Source organism: Hypanus sabinus, chromosome 5, assembly GCF_030144855.1.
Source record: "Hypanus sabinus isolate sHypSab1 chromosome 5, sHypSab1.hap1, whole genome shotgun sequence".
NCBI lineage: Eukaryota > Metazoa > Chordata > Chondrichthyes > Myliobatiformes > Dasyatidae > Hypanus > Hypanus sabinus.
Window position 1 is genome coordinate 13,877,625 of NC_082710.1, and position 17,777 is coordinate 13,895,401.

The 17,777-nt window shown below is 46.6% G+C and overlaps 2 protein-coding genes across 2 annotated transcripts in view; one reads left to right on the forward strand and one right to left on the reverse strand.

Annotated features, from left to right (window-relative positions):
* The window catches only part of msh3 (mutS homolog 3 (E. coli)), a 258,875-nt gene extending 254,705 nt beyond the window's left edge, over window positions 1–4,170 (reverse strand). The window contains exon 1 of the mRNA XM_059969397.1: window positions 3,904–4,170. Within this exon, the coding sequence (XP_059825380.1) occupies window positions 3,904–4,047 (144 nt within the window). The 5' untranslated portion in view covers window positions 4,048–4,170. The remainder of the gene's footprint in view (window positions 1–3,903) is intronic.
* A 25-nt stretch (window positions 4,171–4,195) lies between these two features.
* Window positions 4,196–17,777, forward strand: part of dhfr (dihydrofolate reductase) — a 33,954-nt gene continuing 20,372 nt past the window's right edge. The window contains exons 1-4 of the mRNA XM_059969398.1: window positions 4,196–4,561; window positions 4,840–5,193; window positions 6,761–6,810; window positions 13,702–13,807. Coding sequence (XP_059825381.1) covers window positions 5,102–5,193; window positions 6,761–6,810; window positions 13,702–13,807 — 248 coding nt within the window. The 5' untranslated portion in view covers window positions 4,196–4,561; window positions 4,840–5,101. The remainder of the gene's footprint in view (window positions 4,562–4,839; window positions 5,194–6,760; window positions 6,811–13,701; window positions 13,808–17,777) is intronic.

Here is a 17,777-nt window from a genome sequence, read left to right on the forward strand (position 1 = left end):
GCCTGTAATTTCCTTTCTTTTGCTTTTCTCCCTTCTTAAAGAGAGGATGTTGATCTTTCACCAGAACTAAAGGTCTGCCTGTATACTCTGAGCAGAAAGTTTGGTTACAGGATCCACAAGGCACTGTCAAGCAAGATTTGAACACTCTTCTCCCCTTCCCTACACTCACCCAAAGCACAGATCATTCCATTTCACAGAACATGTCATCACAAATAGAACTGCTATGGGTGACTAAAAGTCACAATAACATTTCTTAATGTAAAACCTCACGATCAGGATGGAACTATGGGCATCACAGGCATGTCCTCATTCCTCAACCTCTCTTGCCTCTGCAGCGTCCACCTGTCAATGTTCTCACCCGGAGCAGCTATGTATAAAACCGTCTCACTGATGCCCAATGTCGTGTACTCACTTCCTCCAAAGATCACTCCTTCTGCCTGGTTAGCTGCCCACCAGTGCCCAAAACCCAGAGGAAAACAGTGGGGGACTTGCCTCTTCTTTCCCGACGTCTCTTTCACGTTTCATCATGATGTGGCCACCAACAGGAGCAGTATTTATCACCTTCCTAACTGCTTTTTATCAGTTTCAGCCTCGCTATTATGACCGTCATGTTTCAAATAGGGTGGCAGGGTGGTGACACATCTCTACCAAAGGAGGTGTAAGGCACTCCTTCTCCCCACTAGCCTGCAGGTCATCCATGGGTAAGGCATGGCACCTGCTTAGCCCCCCGATCAGGGTCACATGAAGCCACTGGAGCAGGTGGTGGATGGTCATCCTGATAATGTGACCACTGATGCCAAGCAGACAATCTCTGAAGAGTATTGATCATGGCTTCTTGTAAAGACACTGCCCAGAAGATGGCAATGGCAAACCACTTTTGAAGAAAAAATTGCCAGGGACAATCATGGTGATGGAAAGACCATGATGGCCTCCATCATACGACGCGGCACATAATGACGGTGATGATGTTCCAAATGCTGCATTGAACTTTGGAATCCATTACTGGGAAGTGAAAAGCAAATTTCTTGTCGAAGTACATGCATGTCACCCTATACCACCTTTCCTTCCACACTCCCTTGCAAACTGGATGTCTGGAGGACAGTCCTCAGAACATTTCATTTTCAACTATGGTGGCTTGAATCCGGTTTTCGGAATTTTCCATTGAACTTTAACCCCTTGTTGGTTATACTCAATGTTCAAAATACATAGTACAGAATACATACATATCACCACACACAACCCTGAGATACTTTTTCTGCAGGCATACACCAAATCTATAGAACAGTAACTGTAAACAATGGACAACATTCTGTGCAAATGCAGATATAAGTAAATAGCGATAAATAACAATGGGCCAAATGGCCTAACTCTCAAGGTGCAGAGTTCAAAGTAAATTTATTATCAGAGTACATGCATGTCACCACATACAACCCCGAGATTCTTTTTCTGTGGAAATACCTAGCAGATCTATAGAACAGTAACTATAAACAGGATCTGTAAACTAAACAGGAACTGTAAACTGTAAAAAGAAACTCTGCAAAAGCAGATAATAAATAAATAACGAGAATAAAAAACAAGATAAGATTCCTTAAATGAGCATAGTTAACCCCTTTTGTTCAAGAGCCTGATGGTTGAGGGGTAGTTACTGTTCATAAACCCGGTGGTGAGGATCTTTGATGATGGATGCTGTTTTTCTACAGCAATGTTTCATGTAGATATGCTCAATGCTTGGGAAGATTTTATCCATGACGTACTGGGTCAAATCCACCACCTTTTGTAGGGTTTTCCACTCAAAGGCCTTGGTGCTCCCATACCAGGCCAGAATGCAGCCACTCAGCACTCTTCCCACCACACAGCTATAGAAGTTTACCAAGATTTTTGATTAAATGCTGAACCTCTGCCGACAGTTTTTGTGCCCTTTATGCAGTCCTGGGTAGGTCTGTAGTCTAGTGTAGTTGTTGTGTTTTTTTTTAATTTTCTCTGTGTTGTTTTTTTTTACATAGCTCAGTCTAGTTTTTGTAATGTGCTATGTAACACCATGGTCCTGAAAAACTTCTCATTTTTACTGTGTACTGTACCAGCAGTTATGGTCAAACTGACAATAAGAAGTGACTTGACTTGATGATAATATTTATATGATGGGTCCTGGACAATCTTCTCAGATAGTGACACCTCTGAATTTAAAGTTGCTGACCCTCTCTACCTCAGATCCTCTGATGATTACTGGCTCAGAGACCTCTGGTTGCCCTCTCCTGAAGTCTACAATCAGTTCCTTGGTCTTATTGACATCGGGTGAGAGGTTGTTATTGTTATTACACCACTCAGTCAAATTTTCTTGTATGTTGATTCATCACCACCTTTGATACAGCCCATAACAGTGATGTCATCAGCAAACTTGGTGTTGGAGCTGTATTTAGCCGCAAAGTCATAGGTGTAAAGCGAGTAGAGCAGGGGGCTACGTACACATCCCAGTGGTGCTCGTGTGCTGATGGAGATTGTGGAGGAAATGTGGTCGCCAATGTGAACTAACTGGGCTCTACAAGTGAGGAAACCCAGTGGGGTAGTGAGGCCCAGGTCTTGAGGGGATGTTAAATGCTGAGCTGTCATCAATAAAGAGCATCCTGATGTGTGCATCTTTGCTGTTCCAGAGTTGAGTGAAGAGCCAATGAGACAGCGTCTGCTGTCGACCTGTTGCTTCGGTCGGCTAATTGGAGTGGATCCAAGTTGCCATTCAGTCAGGAGTTGATATGCTTCAACACCAGGCTCTCAAAACACTTCATCACAGTGGACGTAAGTGCCACTGGGCAATAGTCATTTAGGCAGGTTACATTGCTCTTCTTGGACACCGGTACGACTGAAGCCAGCTTGAAGCAGGTGAGTACCACACACAGACGGAGTGAGAGGTTGAAGATATCCGTGAATACACCAGCCAGTTGGTCAGCATGGATCTTCAGCCCTCGGCCAGGTACTCCGTTGTGGTAAGGTTATCATGCATTCCTCTCCGAGGACTGTAACCTCGTCACGGTGGAAAGGTCTGTGAATTCCTGAGGTGCCACCCATTGCTTACCTCCTGATAGGGTCACCCATAGCAGTTAAGTCAAGGCAGATGAAGAGCGATCCAACCAAGACCTCGATGATGGAGCTGGCTGAAGAGGATAATACATCACAGCGACAGTGAACGTGGAGGAATGCTACAGCAGTGAAGGTCCCCAGTCATCCTACATTCCATGCAGCGAGACCTTGACCCTGACCTGTCGTGGGACCTGTGGTGGCTCCCCATGACACACAGGTCTTCTCCCTCACGGAAGTGCACCCTAACATTTTGATCATGAGGACCCTGGATTGGTCTCTACAGCCACGAGGACCCACCAGCAGACAGACCCTTAGGAGAACATCACAGCAACTCCATCGATCTCAATATCACCACAATCGTTCATTGGTAGGATTATTGGGAAGATCTTTGACTTGGCATCCATGGGCCCAGAAGGAATTGGGTTTAATGAGCCAGCATTCTTCTGTCACGATTTATAATACAAAACCTCAACTCACAACCTTTCCCGGGCTGCGGGTTTTGACAATAGTTCCCTTCAGTGTAATCACAAGCATCAGTGCCAAGGTCACACACTCCCAAATTCCCGGGACAAATCAAACTGGCCCCACGTGAAAACCCGCGACCTTCCAGTAGATCTAGGCTGGAAAGCGTACCCAAAACCGGCAACAAAAGAAAGTAACAGCTCATGAACAAAGACACCTGGAAGTGGGATGTGCATCACCCACAGTACTCTACAATTTCTCTCCACGTGCCTCGGCATTCAGAATATTATATGCACATCAATCCCTTATTCATTAAATGTGCTGAAAGGAACAGAGACGCACGCTTAACGCGTCCGAGTGCTAACTGACCTGCAGCCCGGGGGCGAGGCAAGCTGCCACGGCCGCATTGTCTTCCCTCGCCTTCTGCCCCTTCCTCGCTACAGGGCGGAAGAATTTGCTGATAACAACCTGGCTCCCCGCAGCTTTCCTCCCGCGGCCTTTCGCCTGGGACATCGCGGCTGCAAGCGTCTTGCGCCCCCGGCCCCGGCCGAGTGATGGGCGGAGCGACGGCGGAGTGAGGCTGCGTCGGTCACCTCACCGGGCGGAGCGGGGCCGACCGAGGCTGCTCCCTTAAAGCGGCACGCACACTTCGGCCCGAGCACCAGGCGCGGCCGGAATGAACGGCGGAGCGTCCCGGACACTGGCCGCAAGCGTGTGCTCTCCACCTTCTGCTATCAGGCTGACAGATCAGCTGAAATTTGAAGCGGTACCGCAGGAATGACAGAGAACAGCAACATCGCCGGCATCTGGGACAAGCCCTCTTCCCCTTACTACCATCAGGGAGAAGCAACAAGAACCTGAAGCCCCACAACCGACAGTTCCTTCCCCTCCGCCACCAGATTTCTAAACGGGCCACAAACCCATGAATTTTTGTGCTAATTGCTGATATTGTAATTTGTAGCAATGTTTGTATCGCGCCATCCTGCTGCTGCAAAACATCAAATTTCAGGACCCTGTGTCAGTGACGGTAAACCTGATTTCTGACTGGTCTATGGACTCTATCTTGTTATTCCTTTTTTTGCGGTGTTTATTGTGGTTTGCAGGAAGTTTATGTCTTTGCTGCCACAAAACAATAAATGTCAGAATAAACTTGCTTCTGGACTTTGGACTAAGAGGAGAGACTGCAGTCTGAAGCAGCACATACACAGACTGCTGGACAGCTGGCTGACTGGGTGTGTGCTGCTGAAGAAGTCTAAACAATAATTATAACAAATAATAAATAAACTAATTTTTTTGTTGCTGCAGATTGATCCCTGCCGACCTGCCATTGGCTGTTTTGGCGTGACGTCACATTTTGGCGCCATTTTTCTGCGGCGCGGGTGTTTCAGAACAGTAGCTTCACTCTGCCGCTCACCATTGGATAGTTTTGTATGATGTCACTTTGGCGCCATGTTCCTGCCGCGCCAGGGGGCGGTTCGGTGGTTCACCATTGGCTAACTTGATGTGATGTCACATTGGCGCCAGTTCCGCGCGGTGCAGGGACTGGTGACATTGTTTAGCGGACGGAATGGGTCGGTTGATCAACTCCATCGTCGCCGTTTGCCCTAACATGGGCATAGGGAACAAGGGCAACTTCCCGTGGCACCCGGTCCGGCTGAGGCAAGTGATGCAGAAGCGAGACCCCTTCGAGTATGGGGAGGTTGCCCGGGTTGTCCAATACCCCCTCCCCCTTTGAGACCACCCACCGCAGACCCCAAGGATCTCCACCCCGTGTAGAGCCTAGGGAATCTCCATTGCCCCCAGGACCACCCTCCCAAGATAGAACTCAGGATATATTCACCGGATCGCCACCCACCCGGCTCGGACCCCAGAGACCCACCTTAATTCAGGAGATTCCTTTTCCTGTTCTTGAAGAGCTTCCAGCTCCTGTGAGAGGCTCTTAAAAATAAAGACCCTCCTCATCCACCTTAGTAGCACTGGGTATGGCCGTTGTTCTGTGATCCGCTCACCTGCATAATCGGTTCATATAGAGTTCGGCCTTGAACAAGAAAGTGTTGAGGGTCTAGAAACACAATACTAAATTAGACAGTACTCGAGAGTGATGCATTCAGTCTGCAAGATATTAGAACTGCTGGAATGGCTTTAGACAGGAAAGGTCACTAGCTGTCTCCGGTGAGGGGTTAGGGATGGACAATCCCGGTGAGTTCTTGGGACTCCGATGCGAGGCCTCCTTGGCGAAGGGAGACGGAGGAGATGAATTCTTGTGGTGGCCAGAGAAGGAAGGACGACTCCGATGCGTTATTGGGGCCTCCGGTGGGAAGTTTTGGTGAGGGAGGGGAAAGGGGGAGGATGGACAGCCTTAAGTGATCTCTTGACTGTGGCTGATCAAAGGTCCTTCAGCCGTTGTGCAACAAGCTGAAATGCTGTAACTTTCTAATTGTAGCAACGGCGGGTTGTTTTGTGTGTAATTTTAAACGTGGAGTTTGGAGAGTACATTTGGGAGTCAGGTTACTTCATTACGCCATGTCAAAGTGAGGGATTCGTATTTGCTTACAGGAACCCGATAGATGGCAGCGAGAGGCCATTGATCCTGCACTGCCACTCAATGATACTTTCCTGCACCAATCCATATCCTTTGTATCTGTTGGCTTTGAGCATATTTACAGCAGCCGCTTTGGATAGTGTATTCCTTAAAAATAACATTCCCGCAATGTGCCCTGAAACCCTCTTTCTCCACATCCTCCCAATTAAACATTTTTAGAAGCTCATCTCTCCTCCTGAGGCACAAGTTCCAACCACATCTCGCCAGAGTCCTCTGTAAGGGGTCTTTGAAATTGTCCCCAGGTGGGTCACCCATCTTGATCTTTCCTCTCCCAGGGATGAGGTCCTCAAAGTTTCTGTTGGTGTTTCTGTACCACTTTTTTTTATGGGATGGGGTTGCTCACCCCATGCCCCACCCTACTCCTCTCTCAGACAGTCCTAGGACCATCCATGGCAGAGTTCTGAGAGGGTAGAGGAGGCAGGTATTCTCATGACATCATTCTCATATCTGAACGGTGCTAGACTTATTTTGTCTTCCTAATTATCGCACGGACTTGACATGTAACTGTGTCTTTGCAAGAATCTGCATGTTGTGTGCTATATAAGCAGTTAAATGTAAACGTTCTTGGCTGCACTCTCTTAAAATAATTGTTTTTAAATTTGCACTTCTTAATTTTTTTTCTAGCAAAGAGTTCAGGCATTTCCAGAAGATGACATCCACCCCTTCAGTAGAAGGTATAGCAACATTTGCGAAGAATTACACTGAATATCACGCAGATTCCAGCTCCCGACCCCCTGAGTAATTCAGCTCATTGACAGTTGACAGCCTTCTCCACTTGAGGATCACAACTCGCATTCGGGAAGGTTGATTTGACTTGGTTCGTTTGAGCTTGGAGACTAAGGGATGATTTAACAGGAGTTTTAAAACTGGGTGAGGATTCTGCAGGACGGGGAAAGAGAAACCAGCACAAGGGATTGGGGATCTTCTTACAAATGGAGCCAAGCAATTCAGTGGTGAACTTGGGAAGCCTGGGACCGCCAAGAAAATTGGAACTTTAATTGTACTCAGATCAGAATCAGACTTTAATCGCCAAGTACCTGTACACGTACAAGGAATTTACTTCTGGCAGATGTTGTCTCTCTGCTCCACCTCCTCTTCTCTCTTTGTCATTCCCCTTTCTAACTCCCCTCTTACCCCTTCTCCTGACCTCCCCATCAGCTCCTTCTGGTGCCCCTCATACTGTCCCCTCTCCTCTCCTATCAGATTCCTCCTCCTTCAGCCCGTTACCTCTTCCACCAATCACCTCCCAGCTTCTTACTCCATCTTCCCTTCCCCTAGCCACCTGCCTTCTCCCTCATGTGGTCTCAACTATCACCTGCCAACCGGTACACTGTCACCTACCCTGTTTTATTCTGGCTTCTGCCCCTTCCTTTCCAGTCCTGATGAAGGGTCTCAGCCGAAATACCAACTGTTTGTTCCCATCCTTAGATGCTGCCTGACTTGCTGAGTTCCTCCCATATTTTGTGTGGGTTACTCTGGGTTTCCTGCAGAATCTGCACAATCTCTGGTCTTTAAGAGTGAGTTTGATGTTTTCTTAGCCTGGTATATTAAGGGGATCTGAAGCCATTTTAGGAAGATTAGGAGTTGTAAACAGTCTCAAAAGAGTTGTAAAAACTCCTGCTGCTCCAGTGTAATTTGATGCCTTTAGTGAGGTATTTGAAAGAGCAAGTGTTGAGCATCTGCAGTATTGATTTTCCACCACATTGTGTCACTGTTGCCCTGCACACCTATAGGTTTTAACATTCCTCTCTCCAATTCAAACCTCACTCCCACTGAAGGCACTGCTCCCCTCACCTCTCCTCTCCACACTAATCCCAACCTCACCATCAGATCTGCAGACAGTGGTAATCTAGTGGACTGACCTCTCCCTTGCTCAGGCCAGACAGCAACTCTCAATCACTTCTTACTTGCCCCTTGAACAGGACCCCGATGGGGAACACCAGGCCATTGTCTCCCACACCATCACTGACCTCATTGACCCTGGGGATCTCCCATCCACTGCCCCAACCTTGCCCCACAATTCCTGTTTCTACCTCCTACCCAAGACCCACAAACCTGTCTGTCCAGGTGGACCTAATGTCTCTGTCTGCTTCTGCCCCTCTGAACTCGTCCCCGTACCTCAACTCTATTTTATCCCCCTTGATTCAGTCCCTTCCTACTCGCTTCCTTGACAGTTCACATGCTCGCGATCTCTACAATGGCTTTAAGTTCCCTGGCCCCGATCGTCTCATTTTCACTATGGATGGCCAGTACCTACACACCTTTATCCTCCATCAGGAGGGTCTTTTGGGTCTCTGTTTCTTTCTGGACAACAGACCCAACCAGTTCCCCTCCACCACCACCACTCTCCTCTGTCTGGTGGAACTGGTCCTCACTCTTCAATAATTTCTCCTTTGGTTCCTCCCACTTCCTTCAAACCAAAGGTGTAGCCATGGGCGCTGGCATGGTTCCTAGCTATGCCTGCCTCTTTGTCGGCCACATGGAACAATCCACGTTCCGAGCCTACACAGGGATCGCTCCCCAGCTCTTCCTATGCTACGTCATTGGTGCTGCTTCCTGCACCCATGCTGAGCTCATCAACTTCATCAACTCTGCCTCCAACTTCCACCCTGCTCTCAAATTTACCTGATCCATTTCCAATACCTCCCTCCACTTTCTCAATCCCTCTGTCTCCTTTTCTGGAGACAATCTACCTCCTGGTACCTTTTATAAACCCACTGACTCTCACAGCTATCTGGGCTATACCTCTTCCCAGCCTGTCACTTGTAAAAACGCCATCCCCTTCTCTCAATTGCTCTGTCTCTGCCGCATCTGCTGTCAGGATGAGGCTTTTCAGTCCAGAACTGAGGTGTCGTCCTCTTTCAAAGAAAGGGCTTCCTTCCCTCCACTATCAACACTGCCCTCGCCCACATCTCTTCCATTTCACACGCTCATCTGCTCTCACCCCATCCTCCCGCCTACCACACCGATAGGATCCTCTTGTCCTCACCTACCACCCCACCAGCCTCCGTGTCCAGCACATAATTCTCTGTAACTTCAGCCACCTCCAACAGGATCCCACCACCAAGCACATCTTTCCCTACCCCCCCCCCAATTTTCACTTTCCACAGGGATCCCCCCCCCCAAGTGACTCCCTTGTCACTCATCCCTCCCCACTGATCTCCCTCTCAGTATTTACACTTGCAAGCAGAACAAGTGCCACACCTGCCCCCAAACCACCTCCCTCACTACCATCCAGGCCCCCAAATAAACCTTCCAAGAGAGGTGACACTTCACCTCTGAGTCTGTTGGGGTCATATACAGTATCCAGTGCTTCCAGTGTACCCTCCCGTGTGTTGGTGAGACCCGATGTGGACTGGGAGACCACTTCATCAAGCACCTTCACTCTGTACGCCACTAAAGCAGGATTTCCCGGTGACCACCCGTTCCACGGTGGTGTCCATGGCCTCCCCGACTGCCACAATGAGGTCTCACTCGGGAGGGAGGAGTGACACCTTGTATTCCGTCTGGGTGGCCTCCAACCTGATGGTCTTCTGCCCTCTCCTATCTGATTCCCTTGGGCTCCGCCAGGTTTCAGATGCCCGAGACGCGCCGTACGATGAGCAATCACCAAAAAGATCGGTGCAAAAAGCTTGTCATGACGGCGCCCGACGACTCCACCAGGAGTTAAGGGCACATGCACACTTAGATAATAAATTTACTTTGTACTTTTGAATGATCCTGAAAGGGTTAATGTATGCAGTGTGTTAGATGACTCTGGCCCTGTACTTGCTGGAGTTCAGAAAGATTGGGGGGGGGGGGGAAGGGGTGGAATAAATCCCGCAAATCACCATATCTGTGCTGATTACAATGCCAGTCCAAACAAATCCCATCTCCCTGTGCATGGCCTGTACCCATCTATTCCCTGCCTGTTTGTCTGCCTAAAATACCTCTCAGACATTGGTTTTGTACCTGCTTCTACCACCTCAACTCAAGTCAAGTCAATTCACTTTTATTGTCATTTCGACCATAACTGCTGGTACAGTACATAGTAAAAACGAGGCAACGCTTTTCAGGACCATGGTGTAACGTGACACAGTACAAAAACTAGACTGAACTACATAAAAAAACAACAGACAAAGCTACACTAGACTACAGATCTACACAGGACTGTGTAAAGTGCACAAAAACAGCGCAGGCATTGCAATAAATAATCAGTGTCAGGCCAGGCTCTGGGTATTGAGGAGTCTGATAGCTTGGGGGAAGAAACTGTTACATAGTCTGGTCGTGAGAGCCCGAATGCTTCGGAGCCTTTTCCCAGACAGCAGGAGGGAGAAGAGTTTGTATGAGGGGTGCATAGGGTCCTTCATAATGCTGTTTGCTTTGCAGATGCAGCATGTAGTGTAAATGCCACCTCCCCGGCAGCTAGTTCTAGGCACCTACCACTTAGAATGTTTTAAAAAAAATTTGCCTCATAAATCTCCTTAAAACTTCCCCCATCACCTCAAAACTGTGCCCTCTTTTGTTTAGACCACAAGACATAGAAGCAGATTTAGGCCATTTGGCCCATCAAGTCTAGCACCATTCGATCATAGCTGATTTACTTTCTCAAACCCATTCGCCTGCTTTTCCCCTGTAACCATATAACAATCACAGCACGGAAACAGGCCATCTCGGCCCTCCTAGTCCGTGCCAAACTCTTAATCTCACCTAGTCCCACCTACCCGCACTCTGCCCATAACCCTCCACTCCTTTCCTGTCCATATACCTATCCAATTTTACCTTAAGTGACACAACTGAACTGGCCTCTACTACTTCTACAGGAAGCTTATTCCACACAGCTATCACTCTCTGAGTAAAGAAATACCCCCTCGTGTTTCCCTTAAACTTCTGCCCCCTAACTCTCAAATCATGTCCTCTCGTTTGAATCTCCCCTACTCTCAATGGAAACAGCCTATTCACGTCAACTCTATCTATCCCTCTCAAAATTTTAAATACCTCGATCAAATCCCCCCTCAACGCTCCAACCTTTGACACTCTTATTAATCCAGGACCCATCAACCTACTCTTTAAATATACCCAAAGACTTGGCCCTCACAGCCACCTGTGGGAATGAATTCCAGATTCATTACCCTCTCCTGAAGAAATTGCTCCTCATCTCTGCTCTACTGACATCAATGGATCTGGGGTTGGGAGGGTAAACAGCTTCAAGTTCCTCAGCATCCACATCACTGAGGACCTCATGTGGACTGTACACACCTGCTGTGTGGTGAAAAAGGCACAACAGCTCCTCTTTTACCTCAGACAGTTGAGGATGTTTGGTATGGGCCCCCAAATCCTAAGAACTTTCTGCAGGGGCACAATTGAGAGCATCCTGACTGGCTGCATCACTGCCTGGTATGGGAACTGTACCTCCCTTAATCGCGGGACTCTACAGAGAGTGGTGCGCACAGCCCAGCGCATCTGTAGTTGTGAACTTCCCATGATTCAGGACATTTACAAGGATGGGTGTGTTTTTTTTAAAAAAAAGGGCCCGTAGGATCATTGGGAACCCAAATCATCCCAACCACAATCTAGTCCAGCTGCTACCATCCGGGCAACAGTGCCACAGCATAAAAGCCAGGACCAACAGGCGCTGGGACAGTTTCTTCCACCGGGCCATCAGACTGATAACTCATGTTGACTTGAGTGTACTCTATATTACACTGACTGTTCTATTTATTATAAATTTTTATAAATTACTATGATTGCATATTGCTCATTTAGTAGGAGACATAACATAAAAGATTTTTACTCCATGTATGTGAAGGATGAAGGAATAAAGTCAATTCAATTCTAAAGGGACATCCTTCTGTTCTGAGGCTGCACCCTCCAGTCCTAGATTTCCTACACAATAGGAAACGTCCTCTGTTTTCACTCTGTCTAGACCTTTTAATAGTCGATAGATTTCAATTAGATTTATTCCCCCCCCCACCCCCATTCTTCTAAACTCAATTGAGTACAAGACCAGAGCCATCAAACACTCCTCGTGTGTTAACCCTTTCATTCCCAGGATCACTCTCCTGAACCTCCTCTGGACCCTACTCAATTTGACATTTCAACCTTGGAATAATCTCTGGCAAAACTCTAAGTTTTTCGAGGAAGTTACCAGGAAAGTGGATGAAGGGAGGGCAGTGGATGTTGTATCCATGGACTTCAGTAAGGCCTTTGACAAGGTCCCGCATGAGAGGTTAGTTAGGAAGATTCAGTCGCTAGGTATACATGGAGAGGTAGTAAATTGGATTAGACATTGGCTCAATGGAAGAAGCCAGAGAGTGGTAGTGGAGGATTGCTACTCTAGTGGAGGCCTGTGACTAGTGGTGTGCCACAGGGGTCAGTGCTGGGTCCATTGTTATTTGTCATCTATATCAATGATCTGGATGATAATATGGCAAATTGGATCAGCAAATTTGCTGATGATACAAAGATTGGAGGTGTAGTGGACAGTGTGGAAGGTTTTCAAAGCTTGCAGAAGGATTTGGACCAGTTGGAGGAATGGGCTGAAAAATGGCAGATGGAGTTTAACGCGGACAAGTGTGAGGTATTACACTTCAGAAAGTCAAACCAAGGTAGAACATACAAGGTAAATGGTAGGATACTGAGGAGTGCAGTAGAACAGAGGGATCTGGGAGTACAGGTACATAATTCCCTAAAAGTGGCTTCACAAGTAGATAGGGTTGTAAAGAAAACTTTTGGTACATTGGCCTTTATAAATCAAAGTATTGAGTATAAGAGTTGGAATGTAATGATGAAGTTGTATAAGACAATGGTGAGACCGAATTTGGAGTATTGTGTGCCATTTTGGTCACCTAATTACAGGAAGGATATTAATAAGGTTGAAAGAGTGCAGAGAAGGTTTACAAGGATGTTGCTGGGACTTGAGAAACTGAGTTACAGAGAAAGTTTGAATAGGTTAGGACTTTATTCCCTGGAGTCTAGGAGAATGAGGGGTGATATGATCGAGGTGTATAAAATTATGATGGGTATAGATAGAGTGAATGCAAGCAGGCTTTTTCCACTGAGGCTAGGGGAGGAAAAAAACAGAGGTCATGGGTTAAGGGTGAAGGGGGAAAAGTTTAAAGGGAACATTAGGGGGGAGCTTCTTCACGCAGAGAGTGGTGTGAGTGTGGAATGAGCTGCCAGATGAAGTGAATGCGGGCTCACTTTTGACATTTAAGAAAAACTTGGACAGGTATATGGATGAGAGGGGTTTGGAGAGATATGGCCCAGGTGCAGGTCAGTGGGACTGGGCAGAAAAATGGTTGGGCACAGCCAAGAAGGGCCAAAAGGCCTGTTTCTGTGCTGTAATGTTCTATGGTTCTAATCTACCCAGTTAAACCCATTTATAATTTTATATTCTTCTGTGAAGTCTCTCCTTGGCTTCGAACTTGAGCTACAGTGTCAGGGAGCTTTCTGATTGGGCAGCAATTGACAGCAACGTTAGTTCAGAGAGAGGCTGTTTGGCAAGGGTACACTACAGTTTTAGGCTTTGTAATCTCCTATTTGTCCAATAGAAATGACTCCTGCTATATTTCTGTTGGTGACAGGAAAGTGCAACGCTGTTATTATGGGACGAAAAACCTGGTTCTCAATTCCAGAGAGAAATAGGCCACTTAAAAACAGGATCAATATTGTGCTCAGCAGAGAACTTAAGTGAGTATTTGAGAAGAAGCAGTATTGATATTGCTCTCATAAATTGTCATATGATCTATACATTATCGAACTCTTTATTCCCGATTTCAAGGTAAGAAACTATTTAAATGTTTACTTCGCTACCATTTATTTTAATACCACAATATATTTTAATGTAATTGTTTGATTTTTATAATTTAATGTTTATTTTTGTTTCATGTCACACTCTGACCAGCACACCACAACATCATCATTACATGCTGTGTCATGTGACGTGGGCAACCATGGTCTTCCATCTGTCTTTGAGAAGTTCTAATAAGCTCTTCAAAACTTTTGCCTGTCTGTCCCTTTGTGTAACTCATGAATGTTGTGCACTGCCAACTGCGGCATTTTCTTCTAAAGATTTTTCCTGTCCCTGAAAGATGTTTGAACTTCTGTTTCCTCATTACTTGTCCAAGAAATTCCAGCTGCCATTTCCTAATTGATGATATGAGCTCCCTCCTTATTCCTGTTTTTCACAACACTTCCTCGTTTGTTACTCTGTCCCTCCACGATATTTTCATCATTCTTCTTAAAAAAAACACATTTCTGCAACTTTGAGTCTTCCCTCATTTTGCTTTGAGATTGTCCGACATTCGCTTCCCCATGTTAGTGTGGAACAAACGTAGCACCACAGCACTGAGTTTCGTACCCATGGAAATTATGTTGTTATTTAGTATTCTGCTCAAACGTGCATTTGGCAATTTCTCTGGTTACAAAACACACCACAGAATATTCCTGAGACATGTAAATTTGCATATGTGGCAAGTAAGATAAATAAAGTAAATCCTCTTGCCCTCCCCCCCCCCCACCTTTTTATTCTGGTGCCCTACCCCCTTCCCAGTCCTGAAGAAGGGTCTCTACCTGAAACATCAACTGTTAATCCACTTCGACAGACGCTTCCTGACCTGCTGAATTCCTCCAGCATTCTTGGTCAGTTGCTTTGGATTTCCATCATCTGTACATTTTCTTGTGTTTAAAGTAGATCTGATGTCTTTTTCCAGGTGGTGTTTTAAATGCAGATTTTATTTTATCTTAATTTGCTTTTGTCGAAGTTGACAAGTAGAGTACTTTCCTATTTTTAGAAACTGATGTAGATTATTTGGTCAAATGATTTCAAGAGTGGTACTGTATTTTGCACCGTGCGGTGTTGTGTGCAACGTGATATTCATTCTTGTATGTTTCATATTTTCAATGCCTGTTGCTGTTTGATTTCTCTTATCTTGTTCTCTGTTGACCCTTTACTGGGTAGGTTCATGTGCTGTTTGTTTAAGACAACCAGTGATGAGGAGAACAAGGACAACCACACTCATGGGTGTGGAACTGCCCTTGTTGAATACTTCCACAGACCTAATCCAGAGATTTTGCTTCTATTTTACTTGGAGAACCCAAAACCATTTCTTCCAGTCGCCCTTCTTCCCTGCAGTGATGATGTGGAGATTAATGCTGAGCAAGCACAGATGTATGGTTAACAGCAGTTAGTCCACTGTCTGTGCTACCAGTTGTCAAAGCATTGAATCATTAGGGGTTTAAAGTTAGCTATGTGACTGTAATTTCTCACCTTTTTTTCCAGTGCATTTTTAAGCATTGTTTAGTGTGTTCATGAATCAGAATTAGCAAAAGATCACAAAAATGCTTAAGGCAACATTAATTTAGTAATTAAAATTTATAGAAATATGTTTGCTTTAATATTAATTTTAATTAAGTGAATTTGCATAAAAAAATAAACCGTGGGCACATTCAGGAAATTCTTCCCTTTGTCACATCAGGCAGTTTTATGTTGACCTTTTGCATAATTTTTCTCTGTGGAATACAGCAAATGTCTGTCATACATCTTGTGTAGTTGTTTCATATGCCAGGTGTTTTTCTCTTCACATTTCTAATTGCTTCTTGTCAAGCCTCTCCTCCAGCTTGCGGCCGCGTCGTTGGGCCACAGCAAAGCCCTCTCAGATCTTGGTGAAAGGGCATGCTTGGACCCGGTGGAGGATGCCCTGGGTTGGGGTGCTGCTGGGGCAAGCATATGTTGAAAAGTTTGGCTGGACTTATGATGAAGTGTGGTCCGGGAGGGGCAGACACGAGTCTGTCTGTTCGGGAGCCGGGGTTGGATCACCCACCCACCTTCCCCCTCACCCAGCTTCACCTATCACCTGCCAGTTTGTACCTCCGTGCTCCCCAAATCACCACCAACTGCTGTGTCATTTGCAAGTTTTAGTAATTATTCCATCTACACTCATAGCTGGAATGTTAGTAAGAGCTGAGGTCTGAGCAACAATCCTTGTGGTACACCACTGGTCACGAGATGCCAATCACAAATACAATGCCCTCTCCTCTTCCTCAGTACCTTGTTCTATCAGGTCATGCCCTGCCTGAACTCTTTTGCAAGACAATACAGCAATGCCGGTCGGGGTCGACCATGAATGTTGTATCCTAGCTGTCTACATGATACGCAGGCCAGGGCAGTATGATATGTAGAGCAAGCTGTTGCCCATGTAGCAGGCTCCCCCTCTCCACGCAGATGATGAATCCAAAGGCACGGCAGAGACAGATAAAGTTCAGCACCAGCGTCCTCACAGGAGTTGTCAGCCAGTGTTATCTCAACATAGGACTGCCTTAGGGACCAGCTCTGGGGTTTACTCCCCAAAGCCTTCCCCATGAGTGGGTATAGCCACAAGGCCGTGGAGGTTTGAGATCAGAGTTTTCCTTCTAGCTGGCCTGTCAAGCACAGCTGTTAGCTCCTTCTGCCCAAAACGATTGTTTTTAAGGCACCAGTAACCCACCTTTGCCCCTTCGCCTGTCAGTAGGAGTGGTTCCACTAGGTTAGGTAGCTAAGTCACACATGAAACCGGAGAGGTGGTCCTGGTGGTCGGAGGCTATTTGAGATGCACGCCATTGGGAGCATTTATTAGGTAGTGGGAGCTTGTCCCCGTTACCACCCCTGGCTATAACAGCGTTGAGAAACCAAAGCAGAGATAGCTTCTGTTTGTTCTTCCAATGAATACCAACACATTGCACTCAACAGTTATCAAATATCAAGCCAGAAGAAGGCCACTGACTAAGGCTGTGTGAGTAAAGAGGGTTTGGTGGGGGGAGGGGGTGTTAGAGATTAGAGCAATGAATGTGTGAATGCCAGAACAAAGTATTTGATAGCTGAAAGTGTGGCTGCCCCTGTAGGGCAGTCGTACGAGGAGTCACACAAATAGCCAGGATATGGCAAGTGTGCTCATCTCAAGGGTGGGTCGGTAATTTTGCAAATGTCATGAAGGTTAGTGGTGTTGTGGACTGTGTGAAAGGCTGTCAAGGATTACAACGGCACATTGACAAGATGCTGAGCCGGGCTGAGAAGTGGCAGCTGGAGTTCAACCCAGTAAACTGTGAAGTGATTCACTTCGGAAGATCGAATTTGAAGGCAGCGTACAGGGTTAATGGTGGAATATTTTGCAGTGTTGACTTGGGGTTTATGTCTCTAGATCTCTCGCAGTTGCTGCACAAGGTGATAGGCCCGTGGTGTGACGGCCTTCGTTAGTCGAGGAGAGAGAGTTTAAGAGACGCGAGGTAATGTTACAGGTCTATAAACCTCAGCATCCGACTGGCAACTGGAAGTCAATCTTGGCAAGCAATTAAAGTTCCCTGACTTCATCGCATCTTCCGTCACTGAGGCCTGGCATGGTCATTCTGTCAGAAACCTTGAAGCAGGTGGTCACGGTAGAACTGTCAGTTCCTTGGGAAGACTGGATTGAGGGGGCATTTGAACGCAGGAAAGCCAAATGCCAGGAGCTGGTAGACCAGTGCCAGAGACGGGGGTGAAAGGCACGATATGAGGTGCAGAGGTTTTGCTACTGCTCGCTGGACAGAACCTGCTCTCTCCTTGGCATTACGGGGGCTAAAAAGAAAGAACCGTGCAGACCGTCACAGAGGCTGCTGAGCGAGCCTCCAGATGGCTGTGGATCAAAAG